The sequence below is a fragment of the Rhinolophus sinicus genome, chromosome 17 (assembly GCF_057876585.1).
Source record: "Rhinolophus sinicus isolate RSI-liver-muscle chromosome 17, RSI-T2T, whole genome shotgun sequence".
Classification (NCBI taxonomy): Eukaryota; Metazoa; Chordata; class Mammalia; order Chiroptera; family Rhinolophidae; genus Rhinolophus; species Rhinolophus sinicus.
Genome location: NC_142517.1, coordinates 122,748,970 through 122,775,851, shown reverse-complemented (window position 1 = coordinate 122,775,851; position 26,882 = coordinate 122,748,970). Strand labels below are relative to the sequence as shown.

At 40.8% G+C, this 26,882-nt stretch overlaps 1 protein-coding gene and 1 pseudogene across 2 annotated transcripts in view; one reads left to right on the top strand and one right to left on the bottom strand.

Annotated features, from left to right (window-relative positions):
- The window catches only part of LOC148754846 (zinc finger protein 658-like), a 46,716-nt gene extending 22,159 nt beyond the window's left edge, over positions 1–24,557 (top strand). Inside the window, exon 5 of one of the 2 annotated variants that reach the window (XM_088794516.1) lies at positions 17,817–24,557. In XM_088794516.1, coding sequence (XP_088650642.1) covers positions 17,817–17,944 — 128 coding nt within the window. In that variant the 3' untranslated portion in view covers positions 17,945–24,557. Of the gene's footprint in view, positions 1–219; positions 4,820–17,816 lie in introns of those variants that run through there. The other variant, XM_088794515.1, reaches the window with a different exon arrangement.
- On the bottom strand, positions 11,920–14,094 carry LOC148754847 (cytochrome c oxidase assembly protein COX19 pseudogene; annotated as a pseudogene).
- Positions 24,558–26,882: the final 2,325 nt, after the last annotated feature.

Genomic DNA, 26,882 nt, shown 5'->3' with positions numbered 1-26,882 from the left:
ACACCTATGTTTGTGTGTTTGTTTGTTTTAAGCAACATGGATGAAGGGGGAGAGAGAGAGAGGGATACTGACTGTACCTGTTTTTCTCTCTGTGTGCATGAATTATTAATTTTGGAAGCATGACCAGAAACCATACAATACATGATAAAACATGGCTATAAGCTCCTCTAGGTAAGAAATGTAAGATTCATACGATGTTTTCCATTTTTGTCATTTTAGGACATTACAGAGTTGATGTCCACATTGCAGGGAACCAGGAAGAACAAGACAAACCTCTGTGGCAAGTAGTATTCAACAAAACATTGAGTAAACAAGGTCAGAAAGTTATAGACAAACCAATTAATCTGGATATAACACCAGAATTTTCAGGAAAATCGCCATGCAAATGTGACTCATGTAGAATGAATTTGCCACAAGTTTCCGAATTAATTGTTAATGGTAGAAACTGTTCAAGAAAGAAGACTGATTACATGAATGTATGTGAAAAGTTGCAGCTTGATATTAAACATGAGACAACTCATACTGGAGAGCGGTCGTACAAATATAATAAAAATGTGAACGTAGTCAGTCATAAGGAACATCATCAGAAATTTCAAAGTCTGGAGCAGCCTTTTGAATGTAATGAACTTGGAAAAGTTTTACATGATGAGACTGTTGTCTGTGTTACAACACAGAGTTGTCTAACAGGAGAGGAGTCCTGTCAGTATGATGAATTTAGGAAAAACGGTGATAAATCAACTGTGTTTAACCAAAAGAGAGCTGGCACAAGAGACGAATGCTTTGATACTAATGAATGTGAGAGGTCCTGTGACAAAAATACCATTGTGGGATTCAGTAAAGATTGCAGGGCTATGATAAACTATGAATGTAATGAAACTGGAAGTAACTTCAACAAGAATTCACTCTGCACTCAACCTCAGCAAACTGTCATAAGACAGGGTGATTTTGAATGGAGTAAATGTGAAGAAAATGTGAGCCAGAGCTCATTCCATCTAGTACATCAGAAGATACAAACTGGAGAGAAGTTCTGTGTTTTTAATGGACGTACAAATACCTTCTGCCAGGAATTTGACTTTACAATACATCAGAGAACTCAAACAGTAGAGAAATTCTACCATTGTGGTAAATATGAGGAATACTCATGTGAAAACTCACTTCTCAGTGTACATCAGGAGAGTGACACAGGAGAGATGTCATTTGAAAATAATGAATGCAACAAATCCTTTTATAAGAAAGCACACATTCAGCATCAAAGGACCCGCTCAGGGGAGAAAATGCATGAATGTCAGGAAAGGAGGAAATCCTTTGGTTTAAATTTAAACACTATTCATTGTCCTACTGCTCATATGACAGTCAGTCTCTGTGAATGTAATGAATGTAGGAAAACTTCCTGTCAGCCGTCAAACCTCAGTGAACATCTCACAGTTCACACAAGGAAAAAACCTTACGATAACAACAGTGCATTTGGGAAATCTTTCAAGAAATCTGTCCTTTTAGTACACCAGAGAACACTCACTGAGGTGAAACGCTATCAAAGTAAAAAATGTGGGAAGTCATTCTCCAAGATGAAACAGCTGAAAGAACATCAGAGAATTCACACCGGAGAGGAACCTAATGAAAGTAATGAATGTGGGAAAACTTTTGCCCAAAATTCAGTCCTTAGAAAACATCAGAGAATTCACACAGGGGAGAAACCCTATGAATGTAAAGAATGTGATAAAACTTTTGCCCAAAATTCAGCCCTTAAATTACATCAGAGAATTCACACAGGGGAGAAACCCTATGAATGTAATGAATGTGGGAAAACTTTCTCCCGAAGGACAAACCTGTCTGTACATCAGAGAATTCACACAGGGGAGAAACCCTATGAATGTAAAGAATGTGATAAAACTTTTGCCCAAAATTCAGCCCTTAAATACCATCAGAGAATTCACACAGGGGTGAAACCCTATGAATGTAAGGAATGTGGGAAAACTTTCTTCCGAAAGGAACAGCTGTGTGTACATCAGAGAATTCACACAGGGGAGAAACCTTACAGATGTAATGAATGTGGAAAAACTTTTGCTGATTCTTCAACCCATAGGGTACACCAGAGAATTCACACAGGGGAGAAACCTTATGCATGTAATGAATGTGGGAAAACTTTTACCCAAAGGAGAAACCTGTGTGTACATCAGAGAATTCACACAGGGGAGAAACCTTACAGATGTAATGAATGTGGGAAAAGTTGTGCTTACTATTCAACCCTCTGGATGCACCAGAGAATTCACACAGGGGAGAAACCCTATGAATGTAATGAATGTGGGAAATCTTTCTCCCAAAGGAGAATCCTGTATGAACATCAGAGAATTCACACAGGGGAGAAACGCTATGAATGTAGTGAATGTGGGAAATGTTTCTCCCGAAGGACATACCTGTGTGAACACCGGAGAATTCACACGGGTGAGAAACCCTATGAATGTAATGAATGTGGGAAAAATTTCTCCCGAAAGACAATCCTGTGTGCACATCAAAAAATTCACAGAGGGGAGAAACCCTATGAATGTAAAGAATGTGGAAAAACTTTCTCCCAAAGGACACAGTTGCGTGTACATCAGAGAATTCACACAGGGCAGAAACCCTATGAATGTAATGAATGTGGGAAAACTTTTGCCCATAGTTCAAGCCTTAAATTGCATCAGAGAAATCACACAGGGGAGAAACCTTACAAATGTCATGAATGTGGGAAAAGTTATGCTTGCTATTCACACCTCAGGGAACACCAGAGAATTCACCAGAGAATTCACACGGAGAAACCCTATGAATGTAAGGAATGTGGGAAATCTTTCTCCCAAAGGAGAAACCTATGTGTACATCAGAGAAGTCACACAGGGGAGAAACCCTATGAATGTAGTGAATGTGGGAAAACTTTTGCCCACCGTTCAAGCCTTAGTGCACATCAGAAACTTCACACAGGGGAGAAACCCTATGAATGTAGTGACTGTGGGAAAAGTTTCTCCCGTAGGACATACCTGTGTGCACATCAGAGAATTCACACAGGTGAGAAACCCTATGAATGTAAAGAATGTGGGAAAAGTTTCTCCCGTAGGACACAGCTGTGTGCACATCAGAGAATTCACACAGGTGAGAAACCCTATGAATGTAAAGAATGTGGGAAAACTTTCTCCCGAAAGACACAGTTATGTGTACATCAGAGGATTCACACAGGGGAGAAACCCTATGAATGTAATGAATGTGGGAAAGCTTTTTCCCATAATGCAAACCTTAGAATACATCAGAGAATTCACACAGGGGAGAAACCCTATGAATGTAATGAATGTGGGAAAACTTTTGCCCAAGATTCAGGCCTCAAACAACATCAGAGAATACACAGACGGCAGAAACCTTAAGGATGTCATGAATGTAGGAAAACTTTTGCTGATAATTCAACCCTCAACGTACACCAGAGAATTTACACATGGGAGAAACCATATGATTGAGTGAATGTGGGAAAACTTTTGTCGCTAAGACAGCTCTTAAAGTACATCACAACAGAATGCACAGCAGAGAATGTCGAGTATCCCAAAGGAAATCCTGACACTGAGACACTGAAGAAGCTTATGACACATAGACTAGCAATTTTTTTTCCTTTAGCTATTTCTTTTTGTGCTAGGTACATAGCTTGTGTAAATTTCCCAGTCCAGGTGGGTCTGTTCATGGAATATGATGCTATTGATTTAAAACTGTCCTTAAAATCTCACTTTATGTTTCTGCTGTCTGTGTTATACTTGAAGGGAGAAATTTCCATGGCAAACTTGGATCCTGTGTATTGAGCATAGCACCCAAGTTTAAGGAAGCTAGAACCTGAGTAATTGGGTGAAAGAGAATTGCCCACTAACAGATCTTCACCAGTTTTTTGTTTGTTTAAGCAAGAATTAAGTTTGTACTGTGTAGAGCTGTTACAGATTTGTGTCTGTTGGTCAGATGCATATAGTTTAGGCAACTCTGTTAGAGTGCGATGAAATGCTGTAAATATAATAAAATCTCAGAAGACCTTTCAGAACTCAGCCTATCATTGTACATCAGAGACTACACATGAAGAAGAGGACTTCTGTCAAATGTCCTGAATAATCAGACGACTTCATTAAAAATCAGATATCTGAAGGAAAACCATAAAAGCCTTTACCATCAATTGAGTTTCATTAAACATGAAATAAAATCTTATACTGTGATAATTTTTGAATGTGTACTGAAATTGCATGAGATTTTTTCCTGGGTAAATGCATGTTTCAAACTTGATAAATTCTTCACCGAGAAGTGATGTACCGAGACTTGTGATTTATATGTAATATTAAATTTATAGACAATATAGAAGAGAATATTCACCTATATACAAACACTGGAATGTGAAGTTTTAAAGATGGAAGAATAACGTCAACTCTGGAGAACACCAATAAATGTGACTGAGCTATGTGGTACATCTGTATGAGTATGTAATGGAGCTTTCATTACTGCTTGTAGTACGAGGCAGTAGCTGAAACTGCTCTGGACCTGTTCTGTTTCCTTTTCTGAGTGACAGTCCATATGCTGCTTCTGTTGGCTTCTGTCAGCTTGATGCTGTTTGACTTTGGACAGCCTGCTATTTTTGAATATTGTTCTGGTGCCGAATTTCTGGGTCCTTGTCGATTTATGAGATTTGTCAAGGTTTCTTTGTGTGTGTGTGTGTGTGTGTGTGTGTGCACATGCATGCGTTCATTTTTGTAGTGGATTGATTCTTACATGCTCTTTTGACCTTCATTTTATGCCATTTATGGTTCGTTTTGCGCTGAGTAATTAAAAAGCAAGTCTTCTTAGCCCTCTTGTTTGCATGTAGCCTGAGCATACCGTCTGGGATCTTTTCCCAAACCCATGGTGCTTGCTCACACTGCAGCATTGCAAATGAATTAATTTCTACCCTTCTTGAATAGCAGCGTTTAGAATTGGAACAAAATCAGGGCTACTTTTGTGTCAGAAGCACTAAATTGGTATTAGAAAATGCTCACATTTTGGGCAAACTATTTCCTTACCCAAGGAAATATTTGGTCAATCTGTCATCCTTTCAGGCTATATCATTTGGTCAGCACAAAGAAAGAAGTAACTGAAATTGTCATTTTTAAAACTTGGACCACTATAAACTTCTCTGAACCCTAAGCATGTTGCTTTCTGCAAGTATGATCTGATAGATCGAGTATGTCGAAAATACTCAAATCACTTGATTCCTTGAGTAAGTTTTCTGCTCCCCATCTTGTGTTGACATTGTGTGAGGGAAATGATGGTATAATTTTAGCGCTAAGTGGAGGACAATTATTTCTTTGACACTGGCAATTAACTTAGTGACTTCCCTGCCAAAGAAAGCCAGGAGTAAGAGCCCAAAGCCGCATGAAGGCTGTATCATGAGATCTCCAGAGCTGGTGCAGCAGGGACTGAGCCAGCACGCCTTCCGGCTGGAGAGTTCTAGCAGCTAAGAGAATATTTTTGCCTCTCCTCAGTTTCTTGACACCTTCGTACTCATGAGCTTATTGCACAACCAAAAGGGAAGTGAAAGTCAAAAGGTATCTGTACGTGCTTGAGTTTTTAGAAAATTCTTAATTTATAGGAAACTAAAGGAAATGATCTAAACTGGAGTACATTTTTTTAAAGTTTTGTTTTTGTTTGGAATAGATGCAGATTTAAAGAAGTTACAGCAGTAATTGCAATTAATTTGTCACACAGTTTCCCTTGTTAATGTTTTTTATTGCACTAGTACATTTGTCTTAACTAACATTGATACATTATTAACTAAACACATTTTTGGGGGGTTTTCTAGTTTTTCTCTAGTGTTTTAGTATTCCAAGATTTCATCCACTATTCCATATTACACTTAATTGTCATATCTCCTTAACTTCCACTGGTCTGTGACATTTGTTCATGTCTTCCGTGTTTTTTAATACCTTGACAGTTGATGAATACTTGTCAAGTATTTTGTAGAATATCTCTCATTTTGGTGTTTGATTTTTTTTTTTTTTAAATGATTGCACTGGAATTACAGTTTCTATGGTAGGAAGACCACATAGGTAAAAACAAACAAAACAACGTTTCTCATCCTATCAGTAGTACATGCTGTCAACATGAATGATCACTGACGCTGCTAAGCGTGGTCACCTGGTTTCTAGTTAGTGACCCTCAACTTGAAAGCATGTATAGCAAGCACCAGGCTTGGCACTTGGTAAAGATTTCTTTTATAAATCATTAGTTGTACGAAGTTTTGCACAAACTAAGATCAGAATCCTTTTTATATGATTCTGATTTTAATGTGGGAAACAGTATAAATTGGTTAAAAACTAGAACACCCAGTATTTAAAAATCACTTAAACTTTTTTTAATGCTACTTTTTAAATTGAGATACAGTTTTAATACATGAAGGCAAGCACTACAAAAGCAGAGTGATAACACATCTTTTCTCCAGCTTGAGAGGGTCTGATCTTTTACCTGATGTTCACTCGGAAGAGTGTAAAGATTTGTCAGAAACATTAAAACAAAAAAGTCACTTTAAGTGCATCCAGTTCATAGTCCACATTTTTTTTATTTACTTCTGTCATTCATGGTTTTTTTGTTTTGTTTGTTGTTTTTTCCCCTTCTTCCACCTCCCTCCATCCCCCCTCCAGTTCAAGCCATTGTTTCTCAGTCTAGTTGTGTAGGACACAGCTCCTTGGCCCATGATGGTATTATGAGCCTTTTGTTCCCCTCGGCTGAGGCAGTCGGTCTCCGGTCATGGATTGGCCAGTTACAGCAGCTCACAGCAGCTCGCTTACAGCAACTCAAGGCAGCTCTCACACTCATGGCAACATAAGGTGCCCCGGCCACTCACACTGGCCACCGACTACTCTTGGCAGCGCACAGTAGCCCGCAGCAGTACAGAGCAGCACACAGCAGCCTGCGGGAGCTCACACCGATGACCTCCGGCTGCTCAAGGAAGCCCAGATCCAGGGAGAGCCATTGTTCACAATCTTAGCTGTAGACGGCACAGCTCACTGACCCATGTGGGAATCTAACCGGCGACCTCTGTTAGGAGCACTACGCTACAACCACCTGAGCTACTGCGCTGGCCGTGTTTTATTTTTTTTTAATTCAAGTTTATTGAGTTAGTGAAGTTTCATAGGTTTCAAGTGTACATTTCTGTTAATACATCACCTATATATCACATTGTGTGTTCACTACCCCAAGTCAGATCTCTTTGTATCACCATGTATTTGATTCTGTTTACCCTCATCTACCACCTCCTCCCCCTTCACCCTCTGGAAATCGCTAAACTATTGTCTGAGTCTGTGCGTTTTTATTTATTTGTCTGTCTTGTTCCTTGGTTGCTTTCAGTTTCATATCCCAAATACCAGTGAAATCATATGGTTCTTGACTTTTTCTGTCTCACTTATATCGCTTAGCATAATAATCTCAAGATCTACGCATGTTGTCGCAAATGGCACTATGTCATCTTATGGCAGAATAGTATTACATTGTGTGCATATACCACTTCTTTCTCCAGTCATCTATCGAAGGACACTTGGGTTGTTTCCATGTGTTGGCTTCTGTAAATAAAGGTGTAGTGAACATCAGAGCACATACATCTTTATGGATAAATGTCAGATTTTTTGAGTATATACCCAGGAGACGGATTGCTGGGTCATATTGTAATTCTCTACTTAATGTTTTGAGGAACCTCCACACTGCCTTCCATAGCAGCTGCACCAATCTGCACTCCCACCAACAGTGTATGAGGGTTCCTTTTTCTCCACAGCCTCTCCAACACTTGTTATTTGTCTTGTTAATGATAGGCATTATAACTGGTGTGAAGTGATATCTCATTGTGGTTTTTATTTGCATTGCTCTGTTGATTAGTGATATTGAGCATCTTTTCATGTCTATTGGCCATCTGTTTGTCCTCTGGGAAAATGTCTATTCAGGCCCTTGCCCATTTTTTAAATTGGATTGTTTTGTCTTTTTTTTTTTTTTTTTTTTTTGGTCCTTTTGTTGAGTTTTATGAGTTCCTTATATTTTTGGATATAGCCCCTTATTGGAGGCATTGTTTGCAAATATCTTCTCCCATTTGGTTGGTTACCTATTAGTTTTGTCAGTGGTTTCTTTTGCTGTGCAGAAGCTTTTTAGTTTGATAATAGTCCTATTCATTTATTTTAGTTTTTACTTTCCTTGCCTTGGAGGACAAATTCATAAAATCCTCTTTGAACCCAAGGTCCATAAGATTAGTACCTACGTTTTTTTTACTGTGCAGTTTATTGTTTCAGGCCTTATATTTAGGTCTTTGATCCACTTTGAGTTAATTTTGGTACATAGTGACACATAGCAGTCTAGTTTCATTCTTTTGCATGCTTCTTTCCAGTTCTTCCAGCACCATTTTTGAAGAGGCTGTCTTTTCTCCATTGTATGTTTTTGTCTTCTTTCTCAAAAATTATCTGTCCATGTTTATGTGGGTTTATTTTTGGGTTTTCAATTCTATTCCATTGGTCTGTGTGTCTGTTTTTCTGCCAATTCCATGGTTTGGATTAGTTGCTCTACAAGTTGAAGGCAGGGAGTGTTATACTTCTAGCATTACTCTTTTTTCTTAGGATTGTTTTGGCTATTCGGGGTCTTTTGTGGTTCCATGCAAATCTGATGACTTTCTGTTCTATTTGTTTAAAAAAAAGTCATTGGGATTTTGATGGGGATTGCATTAAATCTGTATTGCTTTGGGTAATATGGCCATTTTAACTATGTTGATTGTTTCAATCCTTGAACGTGTAATGTCTTTCCATTTCTTTGAGTCTTCTTCAATTTCTTTCAAAAATATCTTATAGTTTTCAATTCATAGGTCTTTCATATCTTTGGTTAAGTTTATTCCTAGTTATTCTTTATGCTGCAATTGCAAAAGGAATTGTTTTGTTTTTTTTTTAATTTTTTTTTCTGAGATTTCACTGTAGTATATAGGAATGCAATGGACTTTTTTTCTTTAAACTAATGGTTTTATTGTTTATATAAAAATATGACATGTTTGTTATAAAATATGTAAGGAAAGTTATGTGATGTAAGTTATGCCATCTGGGGAACAGGTGTCATGAACAGACTCCATACAAGAATTGGGCCATTCACACATGTACTGGCTTTTTCTGACTTTCTGAGCCTGTTTATTAGAAGTGTAGACCTACCCCCTCTGTCATTTACCAGCCCAGTAAGTGCCAGAAATTTCAGAACATATATTTACACTCAGCCCTGTAGGGGTGCCATCCATGACTGGGTTGCTGTGAGAATCAGGACAAACCCCACAGCTGCCCCAGAGCATGAGTCCCAGGGGCTGGGATCAGCTGTGATGTGGGCACCAATACACATTGAGCGGTTCAGGGTTGCTCCCTGGTCATGGCCAGTGGCCTTCTGTCTGGGGCAGTGCGCTGGGCACAGTAACAGCCTTAGCCCTGCAGCCTGAGTCTGCCTGCAGGGGTGACTAAGGATGTGGAGATGAGAGGTGGTCCTGCACAATCAGGGTGGACAAGGGCGTCACTGTGTCCTTACGGGAGACCAGAGTCAGAGAGAAGATGACGAGGCAGAGGCCAGGGAGGAGGAGGGACAGGAACACATGCAAGGCACGTGGGTGCCTCTCGACGCTGGAAAAGACAGGAAACGTTCTCCCCAGAGCTTCTGGGCACATTTCAGACTCCACACTCCAGACTGTAACTTGATGAAGTTGTATTTAAACCACCGAGTTTATGGTGAGTGGTTAGAGCTGGGGCAGGAAGGTCATACAGAACTCTTCAGGAGGGAGGGGAAGATCTGGCTTGCTCCTGAAGGCTGGGACATCGCTGGCAGTAGGGGGATGCAGCCCTGCACCCGAGCTCCTCGATAAGAATTGTGTGGATGAGGCCCGGGCTGGAGCAAGCCAGACTAAGGAGGGCCCCGGCCGGAGCCTGGCTGCCTGACCTCTGACGTCTCTTGCCTCGGGAGAGTCCTTGGAAAACATCCTGGAAATTGTCTCTGGGCACCTTTTAATAAGTGTTGTATATCCTGATGAGTGTACATGAGAAAGAAAACACGTTTTTTGTTGACCAAGTGTTGGAATATCAAAAACATCTGGTGGCCGCTTTGACAGCAGCAGATAGGGCGTCTGGCTCCAAATGTCATAGGCAGCTCAGGAAGCTGCGGCTCCTTTGTGAGAAAGGCAGCTGCTCCCCCCACCACCACTATGTTCAGACTGCTCCTCTTCCTCCTGTCTTCTGTCCTCCCAGACCATTTACACCTTCATTGCCCTACTTGGAATTGGCTGGATGTCTTTGAAAATGAGAGCTTATTCAATCGCATATAAAAAGTTCCACTACAAAGGTTTGCTACAAAATGTGTACCCTTTTCAGTCATTTCAGACTTTTAAAAAATTGCAAAAGTAGGACAAAGTTCGTGTGCCCACTTCTCCAAATAACATCTCATGTAATCACAGAGTAAGCATCCAAGAGCCCAGGACCGATCTGTAGAGCTGGGGTCCTGCCCACTGCCCACAGCTCCTTCCCGCAACCTCACATCGGGGACAGCCCCTCAGTGTGTGTCTTAGGGCCGTGACACTTCTGAAGAGTGCTGGTCCTCATCTGTAGTAGGTCCCTCAGTAGATTGAGGTTATGCATTCTTGGCAATAAAACCTCAGAAGTCATACTGTGCCTAGTTGGGGCAGCAGGTGGGGGCACCAGCTGTGGAGAGGCCCCTCTCCCAGTGTGACCAGCTGGTTATGGTGACAACACTGTACATCTCTTGTCCCCTTAGTAATCACTAAACGACTGAGCGCAGGTCCTCAGGGCAAGGCCAACACCCTGACCATATCACACACTGCCCACTAACCCCACTGAAGTGTCTTTCTGCAACCCTTGTTACTACAGTATTTACCAACGGTGGCTCGTCCTCTCAGGAGCTGTCCCCCCCCCCCCCCCCCGTCAACTTGAGTCATTCAGCGATGTGGGTAGTAATTTATTCTGAGGACGATAACTCATTACCGTCTTCATACTATCATTGCTCAGTGTCCCAGATTTGGCCATTGGGAGCACCTCTGTTGGCCTACTCGCTTTCAACAAGCACCATCTGCTTTTTAGCAATTCCTTGGTTCAGACACGAGATGGTCCAGGCTCACCTTGTACTTTCCTGGCCTTGGCCCTGGAGTCAGCCATTTCAAGGAGCCCTGTCCTTTTGCTGGAGATAATGTTGGAACCCAGGATCTGGGCGCTAGGTGTGCACCTTGCCACTGGGTCTCTCTGCTTCCAGGCCGCAGTGCTGAGCTGGAAGCATTGTATGAAGTCGCATGTGCATGCCTGTCTATTGCTGTGTGTAGCTGCTGTCCTATGTCAGCAAACCAGTTCATCACACCCAGCTCTTACCCACAGCATACGTCTAGCTTTTCAGTCTGAGGATACAGTACCAGAGCTGTCACCCATGTGAGAAAGAAACTTACTAACTAGGGCACAAAATCTTGTCTTTTTATTCTAGGTTTAGTGAAAATCCAGCTTCCAAAGTCACTCAGCTGTTGTCTCACCTCTACCCTCATGTGGTCAAAGGTCACATTTGTAACATGATGTGGGTGTTCCATTTTGGTTCCCATTCCCTGGCTTATTTTTCGAAAATGTTGGACATGCATGGCAGTGATCCTTCTCACCAGTTTCTGGCTTGTCTTTGAGTTTATTTTTTGTAAAACTATACAGGTATTTCTAAAGTTTCTTCTACATCTTGTTTTTTTAATCAGAATCCTCATTTTGCATTTTTTAAAAATTGGGGAATATTGGGGAACTGTGTTTTTCCAGGACCCATCAGCTCCAAGTCAAGTCGTTGTTTTCAATCTAGTTGTGGAGGGTGCAGCTCACTGGCTCATGGGGAATCAAACTGGTGACCGTGGTGTTATGAGCACTGCGCTCTAACCAACTGAGCCAACTGGCCACCCCACATTTCTCATTTTAACATACTGCAGATATACTTTTGGATTCTGCTTTCTATACTTGACAGTATGTTCGTAGTTCAAAGTCACTCCATGTCAGCTGACAGACGCCCCACTGTCCCCATTCCTTTCTGTGCTGCACACGACATGCGGCGTGTATGAGCTTATTTTCTCAAGCACTTATATGGATGGGCATTTGGGGCACGTCATGGTTTATCACTACAAAAAATGCTGCAATAAATATCTGCATATGTAATTTTGTGCTGTTAGAAAATACAAAATAGTTGATGGCTCAGTTTGGATTGGTGATGAAAACCAAGACTTCATAAACTAGACAATATGCAAAAAATCTGAAGCATACCATCAAAGGCTTTCGATAGAGACTAAAGAATGAACAGTGACCAGCTGCAGATAGTAGTAGTTGGTCCCACCCCATCAACAAGGCAGATGGTACTGAGTCGGCACCGTGGGAATGGAGCCAGCATGGGAGGGACTTGATTCAGGGAAGGTCTCACCAAGAGACGTCCATCACTGCAGGACTGAAAGCAGGGTGTTAATACACAGAACTGGGCATGGGAGAGACATGCCTTAACACCCATGGCTGAGGAGTGGAGGGCAGTAATTTCCTGGAACCCAGGCTCGTCAAGGTCAGCTGTCCTCACCTGCAGGAGCCTGGAGAAGATGCAGCCACCTCCAGGGCTGCTGTCCGAGAGGAACAAGTCCCAGATTATCCCATCACCATCTTCCACTGGCCACACTGGGAGAAAAGCCAGCTGACCAGGAGTCAGGGAAGGAAGACAGTACCAGAGATGGGGGACAGGTCCCAGGGCAGGCAGGCCCAGATCCACATGCACTCAGCATTCTGCTTCTTATTCTGAATCCTGGTCACATACCAAATTCCCCCAGAAATCTTGGGTCAGGATTCTTTTCCTTTAAATGCCCCACAGGCAATTCTGGTACCAGCTGGGCTGCTGTGGTACTGCTACTCTAACTTGCTCAGAGGACCCAGGAGAGAATGCTGGTGGGCATCTAAGTGTGGGTGTTCTTGGGGGGGAAACCTGCAAGGCACTGTGTAAGTCCAACTACAAATGTACTGGCATTCTGTTCTTCAGAGTTACAGCAAATGAGTTACTGAAATTAAACGTAGTTTTATAAATACAGTCTGATACAAGTCAGAAAATGACCTTGTGATTAGAAAGATACGTAGTGTTCAGGCATCCTTAGATGAAGCTCGAGAAGTCAAACCTGACAAAAGCCACACCATTCCTCACTTCCTACTTTGTCTTTTATTTTGTTAAACAAACGAAACAAGCAAAAGGAAACCATTTTGCTAGGGAATAGTTTTCTGACAGCATCTGTCTACATAACAGGCTGAAATGTATGAACATTTAGCACTCTGGTACTGAAAATATGTTCAGAGTATGATGGTATAAAGCCACAGTTCACAGGAGAGCTTAGTTGTCCACTCACTAATGGGACCTTCCTCAGCATTCTCCCCCATCTGTAATGGGCCTCTCAGAGACTCCATCACATACATGGATTTAAAAATAAAACTTAACGCTCTGGAGGAAATGAGAATCTAAAAAGAAGGATAAGTTTTCGAACTAAGCTGGGGTTTTCAGAGCATGCTGGGGTTTTCAGAGCATGAGTCACGCCGCCAGCTATGAGCCCTGCCCACCAAGGAGGTGTGTCTTCTGATTTCATGAGACACTTCGAGGGCACTCTGGGCACCCCTTTGTCAGTCACACCATCTCGTAAGTAAACCATCAAGGTGACAAGGTTAGGCCACCACTTTATGCTAGACGATCCCAGACATAGCCCAGCAGTGTCCTTCCCATCAAAATTTAGTTTTTTTTGTCTCTGATTTTCCATCTATCAAATCTCCAAATCCAGTTTTTTCAGTGGTCCTTGTGCCATCAGTTGCCTCTCCATTCTGTGTTCTAAATATTTTTATTTGTTTCTGCACAAAGCATTTTCAGAATTATTTTCATGGAGACACTTAATGAATTTTCTTACATTCACTGAAGTGGTCCAGCAGGAAGCTGCCCTTGTTCGGGGACCACAGCTGGAAGCTCTTGGAACCAAAGTTCATGGCCATGGACATGATGGTGGCACTGGAGCCCCTGAACATGACACACACTGTGCGTAGGCCAGCCAGGTGAGCCTGCAGTGGATTTTTGTATGTTGATTTTGGAGCCAGCAAATTTACTGTATTTGTTTATTGTTTCTAATAACTTTTTGGTGTAGTCTTTAGGGTGTTCTACATATAGTTTCATGTCATCTGCAAAAAGTGACAATTTAACTTCTTCATTCCAAATTCGGATACCTTTTATTTCTTTTTCTTACCTGATTTCTCTGGCTAGGACTTCCAATACTATGTTGAATAACAGTGGTGATAGGGGACAACCCTCTCTTTTTCCTGAACATAGAGCAAAGGGCTTCAGTTTTTCACTATTAGTTATGATATTAACTGAGGGTTTGTCATTTATGGCCTTTGTTATGTTACAGTATTTTCTTTCTGTACCCATTTTATTAAGTATTTTAATCATAAATGGATGTTGTATCTTGTCAAGCATCTCTTGGTATGATCATATGATTTTTGTCCTTTATTTTTTTTATGTGATGTATCACATTGATCAATTTACATATGTTGAACCATCCTTGTGCCCCTGAGATAAAGCCCACTTGGTCGTGATGAATAATCTTTTTAATGCATTGTTATATTCGGTTTGCTAGAATTTTGTTTAGGATCTTTACATCTGTATTCATCAGAGATACTGATCTGTAATTTTATTTTGTGGGGTTTATCCTTGCCAGGCTTTGATATCAGGGTGATGTTGGCTTCATAGCGTGAGGTAGGGAGTATTGTCTCTCTTCAATTTTTTGGAAGAGTTTGAGGACAATAGGTATTAGATCCTCTTTGAAGGTTTGGTAGAATTCACTAGTGAAGCCATCTGGTCCTGGACTTTTGCTTTTGGGAAGGTTTTGGATGACTGATTGAATTTTCTTACTGTTGATTGGTCTATTTAGATTTTCCAGTTCTTTGTGATTCAGCCTGGGAAGGCAGAATCTAAGAACTTGTCCATTTCTTCTAGGTTATTGAATTTGGTGGTATATAGTCCTTCATAGTATTCTTGGGTGATCCTTTGTATTTCTGTGGTATCTGTGATAACCACCCCTCTTTCATTTATGATTTTCTTTATTTGTGTCTTTTCTCCTTTAATCTTACAGAGGCTAGCCACTTTTATTAATCTTTTCAAAGAACGAGTTCTTTGTTGCATGAATATTTTCTATTATCTTTTTGTTCTCTATTTCATTTAGTTCTACTCTGATTTTTATTATTTCCTTACTTCTGCTGACTTTGGTTCTGCTTTTTTCCAGTTCTTTGAGGTGTAATGTGAGATTATCTGGGATTTATCTTCTTTCTTCAGATAAGACTGTAATGATATAAATTTCCCTTCTATTACTGCTTTTGCTGCATCCAAATAATTTTGGTGGGATTTTCATTCTCATTTGTTTCTATGTATCTTTTGATCTCTCGTCTTATGTCTTCTTTGACCCAGTTGTTCCTTAAAAGCATGTAGTTTAATCTGCACATATTTGTGGTAATTCATGCTTTCTTTTTGCAGTTGATATTCAGTTTGAAAGCCTTGTGATCAGAGAATATGCTTGGTATGATTTCGGTCTTCTTAAATTTGCTGAGCTTAGTTTTATGTCCCAATATGTGGTCTATCCTTGAGAATGTTCCGTGTATACTAGAAATGAATGTGTAGTCTGATGTTCGAGGATTAAGTGCTCTATAAATGTCAAGTATGTCCATTTTATCTAATGTGTCATTTAGGGCTGATATTTCTTCATTTATTTTCTATTTGAATGATCTAACCATAGCTCTCAATGATTTGTTTAGATCCCCTACTATAATTGTGTTTTGTTCAATTTCTCCCTTTAGTTCTGTTAGTAGTTGTTTGTTATATTTTGGTGCTCCCTGATTGGAGGCATAAATATTGATGACTGTTGTGTCTTTTTGTTGTATAGTCCCCTTTATCATTATGAAATGTCCATCTTTCTCTCTCGTTACCTTTTTTAACCTGAAGTGTTTCATCTGATATCAGTATGAATACACCTGATTTTCTCTGAATACCTTTCGGTTGGAGTATCAATTTCCACTCTTTCACTTTGAGTCTATATTTGTCTTTGTAACTGAGATATGTCACGTGGAGGCAGCATATGGTTGGGTTTAGTGTTTTGATCCAATCGTCTACTCTGTGCCTTTATTGGTGAGTTCATTCCATTTATGTTTAGGGTCATTATTGATATATGAGGATTTCTTATCATTCTATCTTTTGTTTTCTGTTTGGATGGAGTCTCCATTGTTTCTTTGATTTTTTTGTTGCTCTTTGTTATTTCAGTGTGGTGATATTCTATGATTTCTCCCCGTGTTTCCTCTTTTTTTATGTTACATATTTTAGTTCTGAATTTTTTGAGTGGTTACCATTAAGTTTATGTAAAAGAAAGTTTCGTATTTAGAGTATTCCATTTTCTTCATTATGCCTCCTTTTCCATTCTCTTGCCAATTCAGGCCTTTAGTCTCTCCCCTTTTATGTTTCTGTTGTCACAAATTATCCCTATTTATGCTGGGAGTTGATTTCTGCATTAGCAAGTAGTCTTTTTGTTTTTTTTGGTTTTTTAAATTTTTTAAAATTATTTACTTCTTTACCCTGTATGTTATGTTTAAGTGTACAGTGTCTTATTTGGTGTAGGTGTTGCCATTTCCTGCTTCTGTCTGTCTGTTCGTAATCCCACTCATGATTTTGTATTCTTTTCCTTTTTTGTTTCAGGTCAAATCGCCTCCTTCAATATATCTTGTACTGCAGGTTATGTTAGAAAATTTCCATAGCTTCTGAATGTCGGGAAATGTCTTTATTCTTCCTTCATATCTAAAGGATATCTTTACTGGCTATATTATTCTTGGGTCATAATTTCTCTCTTTCAATATTTGAATATTTGATTCCACTCCTTTCTGGCAAGTAGCGTTTCTGCTGAAAAATTGGATGAGAATCTAATGGGCTTTCCTTTGTGGGTTACCATCTTCTTTTCCCTGGTTTCCTTGAGGATTCTTTCTTTGCTGTTATTTTTTGACAGCTTCAATACAATGTGCCTTGGAGAAGCTGCCTGTTGAGATTGAGGTAATTAGGTGTTCTATTTGCTACTTGTATTCGGCGATGCAGTTCTTTCCACAAATTCTCAAACTTTCATCAACTGTTTGTTTGAATATACTCTCTGTTCCCTTCTCCCTTTCTTCTCCTTCTGGTACGCCCATTATTCTTATGTTGCTCTTTCTGATGGAGTTTTTTCATTTCTTTTAACTCTCAAATCTCTCTTCTTCCATCTGTGTCATTTCCAGATTTCTATCTTTGATGTCACTGATTCTTGTCTCCATCTGGTCAGCTCTGTTACCTAAGCTGGCTATTTCATTCTTCATTGTTTTTATTGAGTTCTGAATCTCCAAATTTCTATTTGGTTCTTTTTTTAAATTAAAGTTATTGGGGTGACAATTGTTAGTAAAGTTACATAGGTTTCAGGTGTACAATTCACACGGTGTGTTCACCACCCAGAGTCAGTTCTATTTCCATCTCTTTGGGAGAATGTTCATTTTGTTCTTTGAATGTGTTTCTGAGTTCATTAAACTTCCTGTCTTTGTTTTCTTATATCTTGTTGAGTTTTTTCAGAACTGCAGTCTTGAATTCTCTGTCATTTAAGTCACATTTTTTATGTCTTTCAGTTCATTTTCTAGAGACTTTTTTTATGTGTGTGTGAGCTGTCTTGTTACCTTGGTTATTCGTGGCAATTAATTAATTATTATTTCTCTTCCTAGGCATCTACAAGAGTGAGTTCTTATATTGGGCACACCAGTGGACAGAAATATTCAAAGTGGTGACATCACAGAAATGGTGGTGTGGGGAGAACTTCTTGAAATCTCCCCTGGAACCTACAACAAATTGAACAGCTATGATTCAACAAAGGACTCCCTACATGGAACACAGGAATGCCTGAGACCTGCAATTGAAATCATGTAAAGGCTGGGAAATTGGGTGAGTGGGGGAGGGAAGGTGGAAGTGTGAAGACGTGGGTCTTGGGCTGCAGGATGCAGACCGGAGCTCAGAGTTCCCTGTAGTCCAGAGCTACCACAGTCATGGTAGAAGGAAAAATTCAGACTGCTAGTGCTCCCCTTATGGCCTATAGTCCAGCCTGAGGGATCAGCATATAACATGGCTGAACTCAACAATCATGGCCTAGACCTCAGAGCAAAGACTGAGGGAAAAAGGGTGAGATTGGTGGCTTAATCCCTCACTGCCAAGCAGAAGATGGAAGATATAGGCACAGTGCCTGGCGAACCCCTCCCCACCCTCCCAGTGCTAGAAACAGACTCCAGAAGAAACAGTAGCAGTCTCAGATCAAAAGAAGAGAATATTTACAGCTCAGAGATCTTCAGTCCCCACAGCCACAGACTCACACTGCAACTAATTCCGGTGAAAGGGAAGGAACTGTAGGGGCAAGATAACTGTGGACTGGTAGTCACAATTGCTCAGAGACACCTCTTACAATCTAACATGCCCCCACCTCCACTTATCTGGGTGGATCCATGCAGGGGTAAACAGAGCTGCTGAGACACACAAGCTCTGACTCTGGTTACAGAAAGAGCTTTGAGACTTCAGAAGCTCTCCACATTCTGGCCTGCAAAGTTTCTGTTGAAAAATCAGCTGATAGTCTTATGGGAGCCCCCTTGTAAGTAACTAGTTGTCTTTTTCTTGCTGCTTTTAGGATTCTCTTTGTTTTCAACCTTTGCCATTTTAATTATAATGTGTCTTGGTGTGGACCTGTTTAGGTTCATTTTCCTTGGGACTCTCTCTACTTCCTGGGCTTGTATGTCTATTTCCTTCATCAGGTTACAGAGGTTTTTAGTCATTATTTCTTCAAATAGGTTCTCAATGTCTTGCTCCCTTTCCATCCTTCTGCTACAACTATAATATAAATGTTATGTTTGATGTTGTTCCAAAGGTCCTTTAAATTTTCTTGGTTTTTATTCTTTTCTATTTTTATCGTTCTGCTTGAGTGCTTTCTGCTACCTTGTGTTCTAAATTATGTATTCAGTCCTCTGCTTCATCTAATCTGCTGTCGATTCCTTCTAGTGTATTCTTCATTTCAGTTATTGTATTTATTTATGACTGGTCCTTTTGATGGTCTATATATCCTTCTTTATGCTTGCTATCTCTTTGTTGAAGTTCTAATTAAGGTCCTTAAGCATTCTTACAGCCATTGTTTTAAACTCTTTTTGGTATGTTGTTTCTCTGGAGGTTTTTCCTGTTCTTTTTTTTGGGACATGTTTCTTTGTTTTCTCATTTTGGTTGGCTCCCTATGTTAATGTCTATATAATAGGTAGATCTATTATGTGTCTCAGTCTTTTCTGGGTGGCCTTATGTAGTATGTATCTTGTGTGCAGTCTCCCTGATCACCGCTGCATGTGTTCCAAGAGTGTCCCTTGTGTGTGTTGTGTGTATTCTCCTGTTGTAGCTGATTCTTGATTGCTTTTGATGCATCAGTGGGTGTGATTGACTCCCATCATGACAGGCTGTGAGGGTTGGCTATGCCCTCAGTGTATGAGATGCTGTGTGTGGGCTGATCCCTTAGAGGGGGAGTCACCCCAGAGGGCTCTTGTGCCTATTGTGGGCACCCTTTGGTTGTGCCACTTGTGGGACTAATGGGGTAGTGCTCTGGTGTGGTCTGAAGCTGGCCTCTGGGTGTGTTGTTTCTGGTATATCTTGGGAGGGCTTCCATGCAGACCAGTTTCATCCTTGCCTGTAACTGGCCCAGGGCTACCTGGTAGGAGCTACAAAGCTATATGGGGTCTGTTGCTGCCTGTGCAGGACCTGGAGGCATGTAGGGGTGGCCTTGCTGTGAATAGAGGCCAGCTGCCCCAGTATTGAGCTGGGGCAGCTTAGGAAAAGGTTCAGGGGTCACCTAAGCCTGTTGCCACCTGCTGGTTTCCCATAAGGCTCAGCCTCCTTGAAAGAGCCTCCTTAGGTGCACAGGCAGGGCTGTTTGACCCAATGATGAGAAGGTCTCCAGAGATTTCATACTAGCTGGGTGGGGCAGGGTCTTAGGGAGTTTGAGGCATAGCTAGTGGTTTCTACAGAGTTAACACAGATTCATTCCTTGCACCAGTTGTGAGCCTGTGATGACTTCAGAAAACACTCAGAGAACACCAAGGCCTGCTTCCACTCTTAAGGCCCACAGATCCCCAGAGCTACCCAAAAATATGTAGTGAAAGTTGTGCATGACTGCCTACCACCGAAACTTTCCTGGCTGCCATGGGCCATCTGATGCTGTAAAAGAGTTCCTCAGACTATGGGGCAGCTGCCCGCCCAGGCACCCAGAGTGCCCCCAGTGCTGCAGCACTAGCTGGTGGGGCAGCGTCCCAGGGCATCACCAAGATGGTGTGCAGGCATGGATTTTTCAACATCAATGGGGTCTCAGATTTGGCTCTTTGGGGGAGGGTTCAACATAGAAAAGAGGGAGCCTATACAGAGGTGTGCTCCAAACAGGGACAATGGCTGCTGTCCCTGCAGCTCTCACCCCGTATATCTCCAGCAACTCTTGAATTGGTGCCCCTCCAGCAGAGCCCAGTTGAGTGTTTGCAAGCGAGTGTGTGTGTGTACAAACCCTTTAAGAGGACATCAGAGTTTCTAGCCACCTCTGTCTCACCAGTATGGACAGACAGAGTCCTCGCTGATTTTCAGTGCCACATGTTCTGAGGACTCCTCTTCCTGAGACAGGACCTCTGGTTTGGGGAGCTCGGTGTGGGACTTGGATTCCTACCACTTCAAGGGGGATGTCCATCACTGAGGAGTCCTCCCAATGTTCACCCACAACCTGTGGGTTTGGGGTCAACCCGTCATGCATCTCTGCCCATCCTACCAGTCTCAATGTGGCCTCTTCTTTATATCCTTAATTATAGGGATTCTCTTCAGCTAGTTTTCAGGTGATTCTGGATGTTGATTTTGCTGAAATTTAATTGTAGTGTTTTTTTGTGTTTGTTTTGTTTTTAATTAAATTTATTGGGGTGACAATTGTTAGTAAAATTACATAGATTTCAGGTGTACAATTCTGTATTACATCATCTATAAATCCCATTGTGTGTTCATCACCCAGAGTCAGTTCTCCTTCCATCACCATATATTCGATCCCCCTTACCCTCATCTCCCACCCCCCACCCCCCACCCCTTTTGATGTGAACCTGGGACACAGCTGGCATAGCATTTACCTAATCTGCCATCTTGGACCTTCCTCCTGGTCTAAGTTAGTTTTACAGTGAACTGAGTCTGTTGAAGAGACTTGACTAGAGGTCTGAGTGACCTAAGAACTAAGTAGTGGCAGCTGGTACCTAATGCATCACAATAAGAAGCAACGACCCTGAGGTTTGGTGAGGCACAGAGATTGCTACTCAGAAATTTGACTCATCCCATGTAGAAACATGGGATTTAAAATAACCTCCTACACTCTGAGGGAGACATGAAACACTAATGTCTTAAACCCCAGTGTAACAAATTTTCACTGCATTGTTCTCATGTTAATAACTGTCTCACCAAAAGTGGATTCAAAGCAGAATCATTTTTTGAAAGCAAGGTTGACTTGCTTATTTAAAACTAACAATCTGAAAACTGTGTACAGTCCAAAAAGTAAACATTCTTATATTTTTATTTATTTTCTTTACCCTACTGTGAATCTTCCATTTTATGACCTTCTTCCAGTTAATAGGTCACAGTAATTTAATGAGGCTGTGGCATGATTTTGTAGAGTAAAGTGGGTGGTAAAGAATACAGTTTTGTCAAAAAGTTCTGTGGCAAACTTTAGGGTAAGCAAAGCAAAAGATAGTGTTTTATTCTTTTTCATTTAGGCTGGACATTGCCAGAGTGTTTATGATATGCAAGATGGACATATGTGTCATAATATTCTCTACACCTGTTTGAGTTTCAGTACTTTGTTTTGTTTTGCTTTGCATTCTGAAGAAATTCCAAAACCTTTCAGAAACCCATTTGAAAAAGATCAGAAACTCATTAAGCAAGATGGGAAATTCAAAAAATATATACACTAAGTATATCCACAATGAATACTAACTCAACACGCTATTTTTAATCAAGGTTATCAAACAAGATCCAGCAATTTTGGGTCACAACATGATGGTTTTTCTCCTTACTAATAAGGTGCATCTGATCTTTATTCATGGAAACTTTTTTTCAAAAGCTATAAGCATTTTTAATTTAATGTAATTTGGTATCTTCTCGAGACTACAGTATAATGTAAAAACACTAACTTCTTTAGGGAAATTCTCACCTTCTGGGGATTAAGTGAAACAGCTTAGAGAGAAGCTGGGTCCCTATGTCAGCAGTGACTTGTCCCATCGTCATTATCATCCCACCACCACAACACCATTGGGCTGGATGCTGGAGAAAGAGACTATGAAAATGTGCCTTGTGTCACTTACAACTTAGAGTCCCAATGCTTCAAAGAACACACTTTTATTTAGTGCCTCCTTTGTGTAACATCATAATGCTGGTACATTTTCAAGATGTGAAACAATAGAAAAGAAACATTACTAAATATAGTACTTGAGATAGATCACAAAGGGGCCTGAGGGAGCCTCCTGAGTAATACAAATTTTATATCTTGGTTGTGGTGTGATTACAGAACTGTACACGTGTCAATATTCACCTAACTATTCTGTACACTTAAAACGAGTGCCTTTAACTGTAAGACAATTAAGTTCGTGAACTCATTTTAGAAAAAGTGCTACACACCTCATAGCTGAATATCACTATGGTCACCTTCAAAGTACTCCCCTTAGGAAGCTATGCACTGATGCCAGTGCCTAGTCCAACCTTCAAAGCAATTTTGGAATCTTTATCTGGAATGGCCATCACAGCTGTTGTCGTATTACCCTTGATGTCCAAAATGTCTTCCTTTCAATATTTCCTTTATCTTTGGGTAAAGAAAGAAGTCAGTGGGGGTCAAATCAGGTGGGTAGGGATGGTGTTCCAATACAGTTATTTGTTCCCTTGCTAAAGACTCCCTCACAGACAGTGCAGTGTGAGCTGGTGCATTGTCGTGATGCAAGAGCCATGAATTGTTGGCAAAAAGTTCAAGTCGTGTAACTTTTTCACGCAGCCTTTTCAGCACTTCCAAATGGTAAACTTCGTTAACTGCTTGTCCAGTTGGTAGAAATTCATAATGAATAATCCCTGATATGAAAAAAGGTTAGCAACATCGTTAAAACAAGTTCACGAACTTAATTGTTAGATCACATATGTAAATGATACCCTAATACAGTAGATTTGAAAAAATTATATTATGTATGACATAAATATGTGTTTACGTATATTACATAACATTTCTTCATAATGGAATGAAATACGTTCTTAGTGTTCAACTTGCCACTTTAGCCAACATCTGCGATACTAAATATTCGTATCTTTCTCTTGGTTTTCCTTTCATTACCTTTCCTAGAAACATCATTTTGAATACAGCTACATAAACATTATTAATTATATTTGCAATAATTTGAAAACACAGAAGACATTCCCTGTAACAATAGAAATGAAAGTTTCTTCCTCCGTTCTCGATTTTTATGTTCTTATGTCAGATTCTTTACACCAATTGAGCCACTGACTTATGCATTCGTTTACTTTTTCACAAATCGTTATAGTGCTTCTGCTAGTTCTGTGTTAAGGATATGACCCTGACCAAGACAAAAATGGCTCCCCCTTTCACAGTGCTCACCTAGTGTGGGGAACAGTCAGAACACAGTACACAAACCGAAATAGGAAATAACTCTAAAGTCTGCTAGATGTGAGGTCAATAGGAAACATATTGGGAACGAAACAGGATTCCTTTTGATGAAGAAGTCTGAGAAGGTTGTGAGCTCTTCTGAGAGCAAAGGCAGTGTCTTTTCTTTCTCCCTTTTTCTCTCCCCACCACGACTCCAACAAAAAGCTGAGGGTGGAATTGCACTGAATAAATTACTTTAAAAATTGATTTTTAAAAATATTTATAAAGCATATGTATGTGCATTAAAGTATGGGAGAACATACATTAGGAGCATGGAAACAGTACCTGATGGAAATATCAGATGAATGAGGAATATGAAACTAATTATATAACAAGAAAATGTTTTAAAAAATCAGGCTGGCTAGACAATAAATTAAGGAAACACTAGCATGCATAAAAGCAGAATAGTTTGGCATTTGAGTTTGAGATTTTTTTTAAATAAGATAAAAAGACTAAGAAATGGGACCTTCAGTATGAATGAAGGACAGAAGGGAAAGATGGCTTCTTTTGTCCAAGACCTGCCTTTTGTAGGTGGAGCAAATATGAGTTTTGAAAGCAGATGTGGTTGCAGTGTATTCGTTTGCTCAAAGTGTTAGAATGAAGAACCCACACCCTCAGTTTGGTGGTAATGCTTTACTCATAACCTGTCTTTCATGTATTTGCCTAAATTCCTATAGAACACAGCTGGACTTGCAGTTCATAAATATGACCCTCTCATGTGTTTTAAACACCACTGGACTGGACTCCGTTTTTATTTACATCTTAGTCTCTGGGCTATAATTGTTTTACTATTTCAATATTTAATATCCATTTATTTTATGAAAAACAATGTGACTGACAGAATAGCATGTTTTTGTTTATTTGCGTGATTTTGAGAATCGAAGTTGTATTTGTATTAGTCTTTTGAAAAATTGAGCCACTTGCAGGGGTCATTTCCCTGAGCCACAGACCCCTCACCTCACAGCCTTGAGTGCTGATTCTTGGATGGAGGAGGCCACAGGATCCGCCCATCTGTCTGCAGCAGATTTGGAGGTTCGACCTTGGAGGAGACGCTGGGTTGGGGGGAAGACCAATATTACTTTCTGGATTCCTTGAGATGCAGCCTCTGACTGTGAGTTGGAGAGGTCTGGAGAGCCGAAGGTATTTGCTGTCTGTTTCAGCATGGAGGTCAGCTGATCCCCAAATTGTGTGCTGTTCCTCATGAAGCCCAGCTTCGTCAGGGAGCCGTGGCAGAGGTTCTCCCATGGGGCTCCTGGCTCCTGGTACCAGGGCACATCTGCTCAGCAGCCACAGAGCTTGTTCAGCGCGGCTCTGGGTGGTGGGTGGAGTGTCCAGGGTGCAGATGGGGCTGTGGTGGGCCAGGGCAGGGTTGGGGGTTAGGAGTTTTGCCTAGGCCAGGGCTCTGGCAGGGCCTAGGTCATGCCAGTGGAGTCAGCCCTAGCACAGCAGCCTCTCCGCATCTTGGAGAGCACAAGGTCTTGGTGGCCCTCGGCCTGGGGCCCTGCATGTCCAGGCAGGGCCATGCCAGAATCCCACCGATCAGGATTCCCATGTGCACCCCTGGACCTGCTCCAGCCCAAGCCTTAGAACCAGACAGCAGCCCCCCCAGGATACCAATATGGCTTTCTCCTTTTTTGGGGAGGGCAGTTCGGTCCTAAGGACATGTCCACTCATGGATGGCTCTGTTTTTGGCCATGCTGTTTCTCCTTCACGGGTTCTAAGATCACTTTGTCATTCAGCTGAGAGCTAGTCACACAGGACTTGCTGCTGCACCTACAACCCTGAGAAATGCCTGGGGAAAGAACAGCCAAGGTCTTGTATTCTTACCATATCCAATCAATTTACTAAAGGTTTTTATTAGAAATAGACATGGGGTTTTGGCAAATGACTTTTTTAAAAAAGATTTTATTGGAGAAGGGGAACAGGACTTTATTGGGGAACAGTGTGTACTTCCAGGACTTTTTTCCAAGTTAAGTTGTCCTTTCAGTCTTAGTTGTGGAGGGCGCAGCTCAGCTCTAGGTCCAGTTGCCATTGTTAGTTGCAGGGGGCGTACGCAGCCCACCATCCCTTGCGGGAGTCGAGGAATCGAACCAGCAACCTTGTGGTTGTGAGCTCACTGGCCCATGTTGGAATCGAACTGGCAGCCCTTGGTGTTAGGAGCACGGAATTCCAACCGCCTGAGCCACCGGGCCGGCCCTGGCAAATGATTTTTGTGTATTTGCTCAGATTTTTTTTTCCATTTAATCTATAAGTCTAATTATATTGATTGATTTTTAAAGATTAAACCAACCTGGTATTCCTAGGATGAACACCACTTGTGCATGTTCTAGACTTTTTAGATATTGGTGGATTTGATTTGCTAAATTTGTGTTAAGAATTTCCCCACTTCTAGTAATGAGGGGTGCTGGTCTGCAGCTTTTTAAAAATGTCTTTGGTTTTAGAATCTGGGTAATGTTGGCCTCATAATATAAGCCGAGAAGTAGTCCCATCTTTTCCAAGTTTCTCTTTATTTACAGAGAATTGGCATAATTTCTTCTCCAATATTTGGTAGAATTCACCAGTGAAGACATCTAGACATAGTTTTCTTTGAGGGAATGTTTTAAACTAGAAATTCAATTTCTTTAATAAATGCAGGACTATTCTGTTTGCTATTTAGTGAAATTAGGTAGTCTTTTGAGGAATTTGTCCATTTCACTTTGGTTATCAAATCTGTTGGAATAGTGTGTTCATAAGTTTATTTTTTTAATATCTGTAGAAGCTGTTATGTTACTTCTCTTATTCCTGATATGCTGGTTTTTATGTCCTCTTTTATTTTCTCATCAGCCTGAATAGATGTTTATAAATAATATGCAGTTCTCAAAAAACAGATATTTTGGGGGGTAATTTTCTTGCTTGTTTTCAATTTGTTAATTTCCACACTGATGTTTTTTATTTCCTTTATTCTGTATACTTTTAGTATTCTTCGCTCTTCTTTTTAAGGAAGCTGATGTTGATTTGAAATCTTTTCTAATATAATCATTAAGCTTTATGCTAAGTACTCAACGGGGGAGATCCCAAT